The sequence below is a fragment of the Cucurbita pepo genome, chromosome 19, assembly GCF_057944985.1.
Source record: "Cucurbita pepo subsp. pepo isolate OVF chromosome 19, ASM5794498v1, whole genome shotgun sequence".
Lineage (NCBI taxonomy): Eukaryota > Viridiplantae > Streptophyta > Magnoliopsida > Cucurbitales > Cucurbitaceae > Cucurbita > Cucurbita pepo.
Window position 1 is genome coordinate 2,670,134 of NC_141816.1, and position 13,541 is coordinate 2,683,674.

Below are 13,541 nucleotides of genomic sequence, written 5' to 3' on the forward strand. Positions count from 1 at the left end.
ATTCGAATCTCAAACAAGCGTTCTTGCCTTGTGATTTCCATATCAAGAAGTCTCTGGACTCACATTGATAGCTCCAGCGTTCTTCGTTGCTCGAAAGTACGAAAATATCTTCTATTTTTTCAAAGATATGTATTTGAATGATTATAGATTCATTAATATCTTTCGGTGACTTTTTAATTTTTTTTTTTAATCTAAGATTATATTCAATAATTATGTACGGCAGATAATTTTTTCATGTTTATTATTTTTTTTAAAATACAATTATTTGAAATAATAGGAGTCTACTTTGGCCTGAGGAAAACTTTTAAATAAATATTTAAATTAAAAAAAATTAAATCTCACTTAAAAATACTTAAATATAAATATAATTAAACTTTTAAAAGTGTAAAAAAAAAAATAATATATATATAACAAAATATCTTAAAATTTCAAAAAAAAAAAAAAAATTGATACTTTTAAGATACATTTTCAAGCTCTATAAGAATCTTTTAGACTAAGCTTCATACATCATAGCTCATACATTGTAAAAAAGTTGTTCAAAAATTATATTTATTGGTAACAAATCACAATGCATCACTAGCATTGGTAACAAACGTCAAATATCCAATCTAATTAATGTCAGAATGGTCTCGATAAAAAAAATGCCAATTTATAACCAATTTAAATTTTTCGATTTTTCAAAAATTTAATTTAAACTAAAAAAAAAAAAAAAAAAAAAAAAAAAAAAAAAAAAAAAAAAAAAACTTATATGAATTCAACTATTGACCATTTGCATGTACCCGAATGACTGATTACAAGTAGCAAGGTTAAGAAGATTCAAGAGGCCTGTACATTGCATCTTCAAATGCTAGCTAGGGTACAAGTTGAAACAAAAACTTTTGAGTCTAAAAATCTTTATAGTATTAGCATATCAAATCAAGAAAATAATTGAGTGACTGTGATTAGAAGACTTTCCTTTTGGTAGTTGAACTATCCATTAAGACAATTTATGTATGTCTTTTTTTTTTTTCGATTTTTATTTACTAGTTTTTATTGATAGTTGTGATTTGTAAGTGGTAGATGAACTTCATTATATTTGGATTATTTTTTTGACCTATTTAAAGGCATGTAATATTCATGTTTGAGGATCATTGTTGAATACAAACACAACCTTTGTGTTTTCTTGATACTTTGTGGTATTATTCTTTTTCAAACCTTGCTAGGTTTAATGTTTAAACCTATTCATTGAATTAGTTTTGATCAAGCTAATTCTAGGGTAAGTCGTCTTGGAATCTAAGAGTGACCTGCATAGATTCCAAGTTCGATCTAAAAGTCATTCATCTTCTAACCAGCCCTTAGTTGGAACCAATTCGTTAAGTTACTTTTCTTTGTGAACATTTGCACCGATTCTAGAAGGACCTCTAACTTTGCAAATTCCAACATTATTGGCGCTTATCACTAACCCAACTTAATATTTATGGTTTGGATTCGGTAGTCCAAATTAACTAATTATTTGGTTATATAAACATCTCTACTAATTAGATCTCTCGACTATCTCGAGCTCAAATTCTCAAAATTATTAGAACATAATCCATTATTATTATTATTATTATTATTATTATTATTATTATTATTATTTTGCTTCTAATCATTGGATAGTTTAAGTAACCAAATATTTAATTCTAAATAAACAACTTTGGGGAAGCCCAATTCCACAATTGGGCCTTCTTTTTTATATTTTCCATTTTAGATTATAATTTTTTTTTATAGATAAATACAGATAATTAAACATATTGATATTTATTTTTATTTCTCCTCCCAATAACCATTAAATAAATGTGTTTGCAGGGAATTCATTATTTATTGATAAATAAATTATAAGAAATTAAATTATTCGTGAAATATTATTATCATTTCTTAATTTTTAATTTTTAAAAACATATATATTTATTTTATAATTTTATAATGTGTCTCTTTTTGACTTTAGACACAAATTTGTCTAAAGTTAGTTTTTTCAGTAAAAAAAACATGTTTGAAAATTTATTAATAATTATTATTTTTTTAATAAAATATGTCTGATTGCTTTGACTCTTCCATCTCCTGTGTTCTCAATTTTTGTTTTTGTTTGCTTGTAACGTGTGTTGTTGTCCCCGTGTCGGATGTTCCAATTATGTTTGTCAAGCATGTGTTGTCTATAGCTGCATACATGTTCCAAACTCGCTTTACGTACTTTCATCTTAAATAGATTTTTACTATTTCATGTTGGGTAAAAATTGGGGTGTGTGATTGTTTACCAAAATCATGTCTACACAATGTACAGTGTTTCTATCCTGAGTTATATGCTATTTATTCTATGGTGTTTCTTTCCTTACTTAGCCATATAATGTTGCTTTCTTCAATTCTTTTTAAAACATTTCTCGTAAACGTGACTCAAGGTTCAAGCATACGCCAACGTTGTCCCCAAAATCCGAATTTCTCACGGCTGATTTATTCGTTCCGTTAGAATAAGCGTCGCACAATCACTTTCTTGTTTTTGCAAGAGTACTCTTCCTTCCGTAGATCCTATTTCAATGGATGAGTTGATGTTATCTTTAACGGAGGGAACTGAGGAAATAGGTACGGACCAAAAATCTAAAGAAATAAAAATAACTGAAAAAAAAAAAGGACCATATGCCAAAGACCATATGATTTTATGATATTTAAATAACAAATTTAATCCTAAGCCCTTAAACTCGACCGGCACTTCCCATCACTTATTGTGTGGGTTTAACAGAAAAATGATTTTCGACCTATAGATTTATCTAACGGTTGATTTTCGACCTTCAAGCATTGAATTGGTTAAATATTCAATATTATAAATAGACGACATTAAATTTAAAAATAAATAAAATAAACCCTTCATATATATGTATATATATATGGCTCAATAGAACAAACAAATAAGTATAGTTTGAAGAATTTAAAGGAAGAAGAAACAGTGAAATCTTTGTTATTTCAGTAAATTTGGGAGTTTTATGGTAAAATCATAATTAGAAGCAGCAAGAAATAAAGTGTTCATGATCTTGTTTTTGTTTTTGTTTTTTTTTTTTTTTAATCCAATTCCAACAAAAAAAAAATACACAGAAATTCACCACCAAATTCAACAAAAACATTACACATTCTTCTTGATCATGTTCTTCATCTTCTTCTTGATTTTCAGTACAGTCTTAGTACACTTCTGGCAATGGACTGTGCCGGATTTGGCCGGTTCTTCACAATCCCCCCACGACGGCTGCCACCACCCTTCATCGGCGTAAGATAAAATCGTAACAGCCCATTGTCGACGACCTCGTTCGGTGAATATCTCGCACTTGGATTTCTCTCCAACACCAAATCTTCTTTCTTCTTCCTCCACAATCCGCCATTGTTGCTCTTTCTCATGCTGCTCCCAAACGATCCGCCATTGTTGTTGCTCTGCGAGCTTCTCCAGCTCACACTGCTATTGCTTCTCATCATTTTTGGATTAAACCCCGTTCCTCCGATTCCTCCGATTGCTCTAACGTCGCCGTTTCGATCGCCTCGAAATTCCGGCCATGATTCCGATAAGGATCTGGTTACGCCGTTCGTTCTGCTGCTGTATCGGTCGTCGTCTTCGTATTTGTTGCCGTTTCGGCGGTGGATAAAGGCCAGAATGTTCCAGCCTTTGCCCCACCGGCGGGACTTTTTCGCCTCCTTACGCTCGCCGTTTCTGAAAGGGATTTCGAAGGTCTCCGAACAGTCGTCTCGCAAGGAATTCGAGTTGGAATCTCTTTGGATTTTGTCCGGAACTACCAATTTTGGACCGGAGAAGAAATCGGCGGTGGCCGGAGAGACTTTCGCGTTTGAGGATGATTTGACCTCGTCCATATCCGCTACGACGGCTGCTGCCGTCTTCCTTAACGAGCTTGATCTGTCGAGGCTTCTTCTCCGGCGAGAGGAGTCGGAGTAATAATCTCTGGTTTGTTCTGAACCACCAGGGACGGTTTCGTCGTCATTGCCGGGAATTGCAGGCTCTTCAACCGGAATTTGAGTATCGGTTCGAGAAACGTGAATCGGAGCATCTTCAACAACAGAGAGCATCGTCGGCATTCTGGTGAAAGTACGGCTTACTAAATAGCCATCCCAAGAAGCTCGCGGTTCTTCGAAGGAGTAACGAGGATCATCGAAGGAGATTCGGCCAGCGTCGAGGGAGAATCTAGGATCAGTATCGCAAGATCGGCGGCCATAGCCGTAATCGGCGATTTCCGACTGAGTTTCTCTGAATTGACGCCCGATCGGCTTCTCCACCGGCAATGCAACGGAGCTACCGCCATTTCTCTGTTTCTTGAGCTTCTGTTTGTCTCTCCATTTCTGCCATTTCTTGCTGAAAACAGAGGCGGCGGACCAGAAACTGCCGGCAATCTCCTTGAAATCACGACCGGAGGGTTTCTTAGGTTGGGAATCGAGATCTATGTGATCCTTTATGCTCTTGAAATCGTCTTGAACCAGTTCAGTTTCCGGCCTACTTGGTTCTTCATGATCCTCTTCCTCGCCTTGTTCTTCTTCTTCATCTTCTTCAACGATTTCTTGAACTCTGTCGTCCACTACGTTACCGGCATTGGATTCCACAGAAATCTCAATTTCAGGTTCAGTTTCCATTTCGTCTTGTTCTTCTTCTTCAGACGAAGAAGCCAAGTTTCTCGGTTCATCCTCAATGTGAACACCGCCATTACTGACCGGAGGAGCTTCATTCTTCAACGGATTCCGTTCATCATCCTGAGTGAAAAGAGTACACAGAGTATTCCGCGCCCTAACGTCGCAGGATTTCCTCTGAGGCTCAAAAACGCCTGAAAACCCTTCGTTCTTTGACGCCGAGAACGACTTAGTCCGACGAAGCTCAGGAAAAAACGAGGACGGTTTATTCCGTCCAGATGCAGCCGAGGGAAGACCAGCGCCGGCAGAGGGTCTGAAAATGGCCTTTAAAGCGGCAGCGGCGGCGGAGGAGTTAAGCGGTGGTTTTCGAGAAGAGGTAGAAGTCGAAGAAGGTTCTAGAACAGCAAGACGCTCGCAGAGACATGAAGGGCAGAAACCAGTGAAACGCTCTTGTGGGTGACGGTCGCAGGAGGTGGAGGGACGGTGGGGCTGCGGCGGCAATGGCGGTAGGGCCTCCGTGACTGGATTCATCACCGGTGAAATTGATTCGTAATGCAAAAGCAACAGCTACTGGTCATGTTACAAAGCAGAGTGAAATTGAGATCAGGAGAGAGAAAGAAGAGAGAGAGAATTTGGGTCTAACGGACAGAAAACAAAATAAGGTTAAAACGACTGAAAATTCTGTGGGAGGGAAGAAGAAAGTGGGGCCCACAGGCTGCGTGTCTTATCGCTTTTTTTTAATTATTATTTTTTTTTCCTTTCAGCGTTGTTAAAAGAAGAGAAAATTACTATTCTAGGAACATGCGCCGCTGTGAAATTACCATTTTGTACCCTTCTTCTGTACTCCCCCTTGCCCCAGGCCTACACTTTCTAGGCTCTGTTTGGCTATCTTATTTTTACTTTTATATTTAATTGAAAAACAATTTATTTATTTATTTATTTATTTATTTTTATAAAAATAAAATTATAAACACAATCTATCAATTATGTTAATACTAATTTGCCATATACAATATTTAATTTAATGTTTCTAAAAATTTAAAAATGAAAAAGAAAATAATTAATTTTTTCTTTGATTTTTCATTTTTTTATACTTAAAATAGAAAAGTCAGAATTGTGTAGACATAATTTTAATAAATTGGTAAATGAGTATGAAACATACTAAAATAACAACTTGCGTTGGTTAGTGGAGATAGTCGTCACTCCTAAAAGTACTTTAAATAATTAAGTAATACTGTCATGTGCTAGGTGTCACAATCGCACTTTTGATGGCAGCGGACTTGCAATTGTGCGGCACTCACTTCCTAACAACAAAGTGAGCTAAGTCAATTTGTTCTTACGTTGCCTACAGCCCAGCGACGTATGCTCGAGCTTCTGGCCTCGGTTTAAGAAGAAGGTTTTAGAAAACGAGGGTAGAGAGAAATTTTCGAAAGAGAGGTTTTGAAAGAGGTGTTATATATGCAAGCAAAACAGTAACAACAATGGCTCACAGTATATAACTATTGGTAGGGAGAAATTGACAATTAGTTGTATCATCCATAGTACATTTTGAGGCATTTCATGTCTGACAGACCTAGATATGATTTTTCCGAAACATCATACTTTGTAGAAATACAAGAGTAAAACACTAGAACATGGAAAGACATAAAGGGTTTGGCTTGTCATGGGCATGCAGTCAACACGCCTTGGACGAGCATGACCGTGACACTAGGGACGCAGAGGAATATCGAGGCTAGTAGGTATCGAATCTGAATTTTAAATTCTGGGTATTAGATCTTGCAACATATTGAATGAATAATTTAAATTTTGTAGTAAATACACATTTTTATAATAAATTAGCCAATAGAATCAAATTTTAACCAAAAAAAAAAAAAAAAAAAAAAAAAAAAAAAAAAAAACGATCATGATCTTTTAAGAAGAAAAAAAAAATTAGAGAAGAAAATATTATACTTTTTTTTAATTACTTTTATTGTGAATTTTCCTTTTAAAAAGATTCCTGAGATGAGATGATAACAAAGGTGGAAAAAAAACTTGATTTTGATTTCTTTTTATTTTTATTTTCCTTTATTATTATTATTATTATTATTATTATTATTGTGAATTTTCTTTTTATTTTGTATTGCAATAATAAATAAGTAATAATTTGATGTTTTCAACGGCTATTTCTTAAAGTCCAAATATTTGTTTTGTTTTGTCACTTCTCATGCCCATATAACATCTTTTTCATTACTCATCCCACGGTACGATATATCGTACCTTTACTAATTTTCTTTGTGAAAACTCGCCTTCAATGTTAAAAAGAAAATTTGACTCGTTTCAATATACGAACGCCTTTCTTAAATTTTATTTTTTAGATATAGATTTGTGTCCACGAAAAAGTTACGGTTCAATTCGAATTTCACTTGTTCTTATTAGGGGTGAAATAATCGGGTGAGTCATGTTTGAAGCCAAAAGACCAAGCTCTTTAAGGTACGATTGGGATCCAAGGTAGTTGGCCTCTGGTAGTATCCACAATCATGATGGTCGACCCCTTGTGGAGTCGATTGTGGCCTTGAAGGCTGACTAGTAAAGGTTGCCCAAGGGTGTTTGACATGGCCTTGAATATTAGTCCATACGAGCTACTTGTAATTAAATGTAGACTTTGATTCAAGCTCGTCTCTTGTGACTATTTTTCTTCGTTAAAGGGTTGGTTAAGGGTGTCGGTTGTCACAATTGCACTATTGCAGCAGTGGTACAACGATTGTGCAATACTTGTTCTAACCTGGGGAACAAGGTAGGTGACACATCAATGACGAGAGTTCTACCCGTCGTGAAATAAGAATCAATCTCATCCACCAAGGGTTTGTCAAGACACATCAGGTCTCGTGTATTCAAAAGAATCATTTGCACGCTCCACTAGTTTAGGTGAAGAGATGTTGGTGCTATTTTTGCCATGATTTGTCTAGTGAGTACAAGGTCGAGTTTGAGAAAAGGGCGAGTTAGGTCCTTGGTGGAATAGCCCATAACCATTGGGTAGTGTGTGTTTTTCGTGCTTGTGCTGCAAGTTTCAGAGACCAAGAGAAGGTCAGTGGGATAACCCATAAGTAGTGTGCAAGTTTCGTATTCGTTCTAAAGCATGTTATTTCCAACAGGTTAGTTAGCAGTCACTTCAAAGTTTGGATCGTCATCAAGGACAATGTTGATATTAAGTGGGGAGAGTGTCACAATCCATGGTGTTATTATGTCCCCAAGAAAGTTATTGAGGATGATGACTAGTTTAAGTAGGGGAGAATGTCACAACCACATTAAGAAAAAAGTAGGTTGTAATTCTCACACAGAGTCAAACAAGACGACAACCCTCAAGTAGCGCCCATCCGGCCATATGAGGGCCAAGGTAGTCAAGTGCTAGAATGCGACCGAGGAGGACGGTGCATCATCTAACACACCAAAGAAGAAGTGCATTTGAGCCAAGCTGAGACATAAACAAGATAGAGGCAAAAAGTAGACAAGGGGGTCAAAGATAGGTTTGATGAAGGGTCGAGTAAAGCCACAGGCCTTAACATCAAATGTCGGGGTTTCGGCAGGAGTTCGAGTTGTGGTTCTAAAGTTAAAGTCTGTCCATATGAAAGATGAAATCTCACTAAATTTGGTGTCAAATGGACACCGAACGGACGCTCCACGAGATCTATGAACATTCGTTAGAATCATGTCTACTTCTGCTAGACAAAAAATACCTCATAATGTACATTAGGTGGAGGCTTTCCACCACCCCTAGTGGCCTAAGCGAGCTACCCTATGACACACAAATGTGTCATAGTGAGGCAAACATTGTGAGATGAGTGTCTCGGGCGACTTCCTTTGAAATAGGTTTTCAAGGACAATATCAAATGGCATGGGTGTACCAACATTGCACCCTCGCCATGTGTCGGAGGTTGAAATATGCATCTTTTATCCAGTACAATTTTCGTAAATGACTTAGCATAGACACAAGAGGGTCCTTACCTCGATAGAACCAAAATGGATAGATGTTCGAGATGCACCAATGATATGAACGACACATAGGTCCGTTCTTGATGAACACGACCATGTGAGTTACGATGGTTGATGAGGCAAGTCAAATAGGTCGTAGATGATTGAATATGCACGCACAGACGACGTCTGTAGTTGAACAAGCTTACATTTCATATGAGTTATGTTTGGTTGGCGAACATAAACCCTGCCTAAGGTCTAACGAAGCCACAAAGCAAGGTAAAAAATAGAAATGAAACTCGAGTTTCCCTTAAGAATTGTCATGAGCATGTCAAGATCATAACACTGCACAGTAAAAAAGAACGATCGGCGGGTTTGCATAAAACTATTTATTACATTATTGCAAGTATACTATCAAATTTTTTTTAAACTCTGTAATAAATTAATTTTTTAAAAAAATTATAATATTAAATATTGTCAGCGAACAAACTTAATTTTTACCATTAAATATTTTTTTAAAAAAATAATTATCAAATAAAGGCTTTAATAATAACACCATAATGATATAAATATTCATATTTTACTATTATAGTAATAAAAATAAATTTTGTGTAATTTAAATTTTAAGAAATTGTTGACCTATTATGAAAATTGATTAGAAACCAAAAGAAAAGTTATAATAATAATAATAATAATAATAATAATAATAATAATAATAATAATAATAATAATAATAATAATAATAATAATAATAATAGTAATAATTAATAATAATAATGACCAAATGAAAGCACACGTGTATACGTAGGAATTACGTATGGTTATACAAAGCGCGGTGGCATCAATTCCTGAACACGAGGCCTCAAATTTTGGGCCCACAGTTCTCATATCACTTCCATGGACCTGACCGCACCGGATTTTTCCTTTCAAATCTTAATTATTCCTAACATTATGTTGAATTTTCGTCCTATTTTTATATGTTTGTGATTTTATCAATAATATATTATAAAAGTATACTAACATGAACATAAGTATTAATAATAAGAAATTTTAATTTATTTTAAGACAAGCCATTTTTATTTCATTTCTTAAAGTTTTGTTTTATTTTCTATTTCAACCAAATGAATATTTAAAATTTTAAATTTACAGTCGAACGTATACTAGTAACATGAGAATCCATTTGTGTTTTTTTTTTTTTTTTTCAAAATTAATATTTTAAACAAAAAACAAACAAACAATAAAAAGAAAGTTTAATAATTCACTAATTATAATAAAAATTGCATCTATTTGATAAAAGTTGACTTTTTTTTTCTTAAAAAAAGATGGAAATTATTCAAAATAAAACAACAAACTTAGTCCATATTAATTAATCAACCCAATAAAGAAAATACATTTAGAAAGTGAAAATAATTATCATTCAAAATAATCAAATATATATAAATTGAAAGTAAATTTAAGTTTTTATTCAGTCTTAATCCAAAATAAAAGTAAAAAAAATTAAAGTAAATTAAATTTAGTAGTTAATTTAAAGTCCTAAAAAGAATGAAAAATAAGAAATTTATATATAAAGAGAGAGAGAGAGGGAAATGAAAAGGAATTTGGGCACCGCAAAGTCACGATGAAGAGGAGGCAATCACATGAAAGAAAAGAAAAGAAAAGGGAGGGGTATGATGGTAATTATCACCAACTTTACTTCATTGATTGGGGTGTAGGTGTGGGTGTTTTTTTTTTTTTTTTTTTTTTTTTTTTTTTTGGTGTTATTCAATATTATGAGGCGTAAAGTGTATTAGTGTCCTCTATCTTTTAATTTTCCTTTATTAATAAAGAAACACTATTTATTTATTTATTTCATTTCATTTTTCCTTTATTAAAAAACATAAAAGGATTAAGAGTTTGTCTCTCTCTCTCTTTCTTTTTCTGTGTAAGCGACCTGTCTTTTATTTAGGGTTTTGGCTGTGTTTTTTCTAATAAAAAAATAATAATAATAATTGAGTTGCTCCCATAAGGAAATGTCAGCATGGATTTCTAGAGAGAGAAAGAGAATGATTGGATATAGAGCATGATACCTAGATCTCGTAGAGATATATTTGAAAGATATTTTGTAAAGAATCTATAGAAATATATAGGGTAGATATACCCTATTAGTCGGTGCTTCCAAAATATACTTCTATCGTACATACCTGAAGTCATCAATAATAAAACATTTGTGTATGCTAAGCAATTCTAACCATTGATATCAGAGCTAATAGAGTTAATAGGTAGAGAGAGATTGAATTTGAGACCAAAATTGTTGAAGTTGTGGGGAAGAAGGCCCACACCTTACAATAATCAACTCTACAATCCCACCCCATCTATGTTCCACTAACATATAATTACTCTCTCTCTCTCCCATTCCAAATTTGTTGGTCTTTTGAATTTTTAACAATCCCAATGATTTGAGTCTTTTTTTTTTCTTGGCAAATAAATGTATACATGAAATGGGAATGAGAGGACTTGAGATTTGATATTTAAGTTTTAAGATTAGGTATGAAAAGCTTCCTGTTCCCTTAAGTTTTACCAATGGAATGATTTCTCCGACATATTTTGTCTCACTCAAAAATTATTTAGTGTTGGTACAATATCTGTGATTCTTCTTATTGTTGTCGAGATAAAAAAATTTAATTTATATTTAATAGAGGTTAAAAGGCAAAAATGATCTCGAATCAAACAAAGTAATGCAACTTGTGATTTGAACTTCTAATCTCAAAAGAATGAGTCCGATCATTAATACTATACAAAATATTCAATGAATTAGTAGAATATTATAGCCTAGAAAAGAAGCCCTCTTAAGTACTGCAAACTATATTTAATGACCAACAATGATAAAGAAGAGTTCAAAGTTGTCTTACATGGATCTAAAACAGTATTAAAGAAAAACTTAATCATTTCACTTTGTTTTCACCTTCCAGGCTAATGGACAGCAAAAGAATCTTGCAAAGATTTGCTTACACTACAATCTATTGGAATTATTATGATAATCCTACAAACAATATTAAACTACCTACAATTTTCAATCACCTGTGCCCAGAAAAACACCATAATAACAACAATAATAATAACAAATCCATGCATGCCTATGGATCCACACCAAGGAAGGGGAAGGAAGTAAAATTTTTTTTAATTTAGTTTCTGTCAAAGCCTGCAAACTGATGAGATTAAGAAGATAACAGATTTGGATTTGGCAAAAGGGTTTATGTTTGGATTGTGTTGTTTTGTGAAGGGAACTGGAGATTCTAATGTCTACTGTGTGTGCAGTTTTTGTCCCTCCCGTGCTGCTTTTTGCAGTGAGAATGAGCTTTCTTCATTTCTTTAATTCTTTGTCATTTTCTCAACGAAAAGACACACAGATTAATTGGAACAGTTTCCCAGTCTTCACATATCCCCACCCCTCCACTTCCTTCCAGAGGACATATATAATTTCACTAATATAACAAACATATGGGTTTTCAGTTCATTTTCTCATCAATACGACATATAGACATCATATTTGTGTCATTGTTTATGGGGATTACCTCTTTTAGAGCCATCAACTAAAGGCTTCAAGATGATCTTGAAAGGAAAATGAGTCTAATGTTCTATATTCCCTTTTCTTTTCTTCTGGCTGGGGTTAAGTTTTCTAATTTAGTTAATACTAAAAAGTTAAAATGAACAGTTCTTCGTTTTTTTTCCCAAAAATCTAATCAACACTCCAAAGTTGAGAGAGGCTAAAAAGGTACACTGAGTAGAAGAAAAGTACTTAGGGTCCTTATATTAGTGCCTAGGATACCTACTTCTTGATGTGATTTATTTTTATTGGATCTATTAGTAGAATCTACAAAGTGAACTACATAAAAAGATAATCAGTAAAGAGCCCATGTGTTGAAAGAAAGAAGAATGAAAAATCTGGCAATTATCTCAACAAATAGAAATTTTAAAAACTGAAAAATGGAAATGAGGCAGCCTCTTGGGCAGTTGAATCTATCACTAATTAGAGCATACAAATTCATAAAGGGAAACAAGCATGGCCTGATTGCATGAGTCTATCTAGAGCAGACTGAAAATAATATAATGAGAACACTAGGTAAGTAAACATAATCTTGGGACTATGAAAGTTACCTTTTCGGATTCATAATGAGGATAAAATGGTGTGGAGCACACATTACAGCAATGATCTGCAAATTGTAATAAAAGCTGATGAGAGGTAGATAACATAAACATGCGCATCCAAAGATTTCAAAAATTCTCGAACGCTATAATATCAAATAATGTTGTCTAATTTTATGTCTAGATTATTATTGCCCATAATTAGGCAACCCATATTCTCACTCAAAAGTGAGTCCCAAGTGACAGTTACAAGTGGAATGGCTTCTTTTCCCTTGTTTTTTTTGTTTTATTTTTTTTTTCTTTTGGTGTTTAATAAAGTAAAAGAGAGAATGGTATGCAAGAACAAGTCTAGCTGTGAAACAAAAGAAGGGAAAAGAAAAACCCATCATTACAAGTGAAAAATGAACGCAAAAGGACAATCAAATGAAGTCCCTTTACCCCATTCCTTTACCCCACATACACACAACTCGTAATAAATCAGAGGCTTTTCCCTTTTCCCATTTTGCTTTCTGATTAAAAACAATGAATAAAATGATACCCACTTTAACAGAGCCTCCACCTTGGGCTTGGACCCATATACATATGAAAATTTTCAATTGAAATAACTACATGTATAAACCGTCTAGATTTTATAAATTTCCGTGTTAATGGCTCAGCCAATTAAAATTCAAAATAGGCTTAAATTTACATGTGTCAATTAGATTATTTTCTTATTAAAATTGTTGGTAGCATTAATTAGGTCATTTGTTAATTAATGTAAATTAAAAAAAATAAATAAATAAGGACGAAATTTTTCATTAGGTAGCATGCCAAACATGAAATAAAAGATGTTAGAAATTGAA

At 33.7% G+C, this 13,541-nt stretch overlaps 1 protein-coding gene across 1 annotated transcript; it reads right to left on the reverse strand.

The window, feature by feature from the left end:
- Positions 1-2,944: 2,944 nt before the first annotated feature.
- On the reverse strand, positions 2,945-5,284 carry LOC111782307 (protein OCTOPUS). Its single transcript, XM_023663165.2, has one exon. The coding sequence runs from the start codon at positions 5,158-5,160 to the stop codon at positions 3,175-3,177; it is 1,986 nt and encodes a 661-aa protein (XP_023518933.2). The 5' UTR covers positions 5,161-5,284; the 3' UTR covers positions 2,945-3,174.
- Between the last annotated feature and the right edge of the window lie 8,257 nt (positions 5,285-13,541).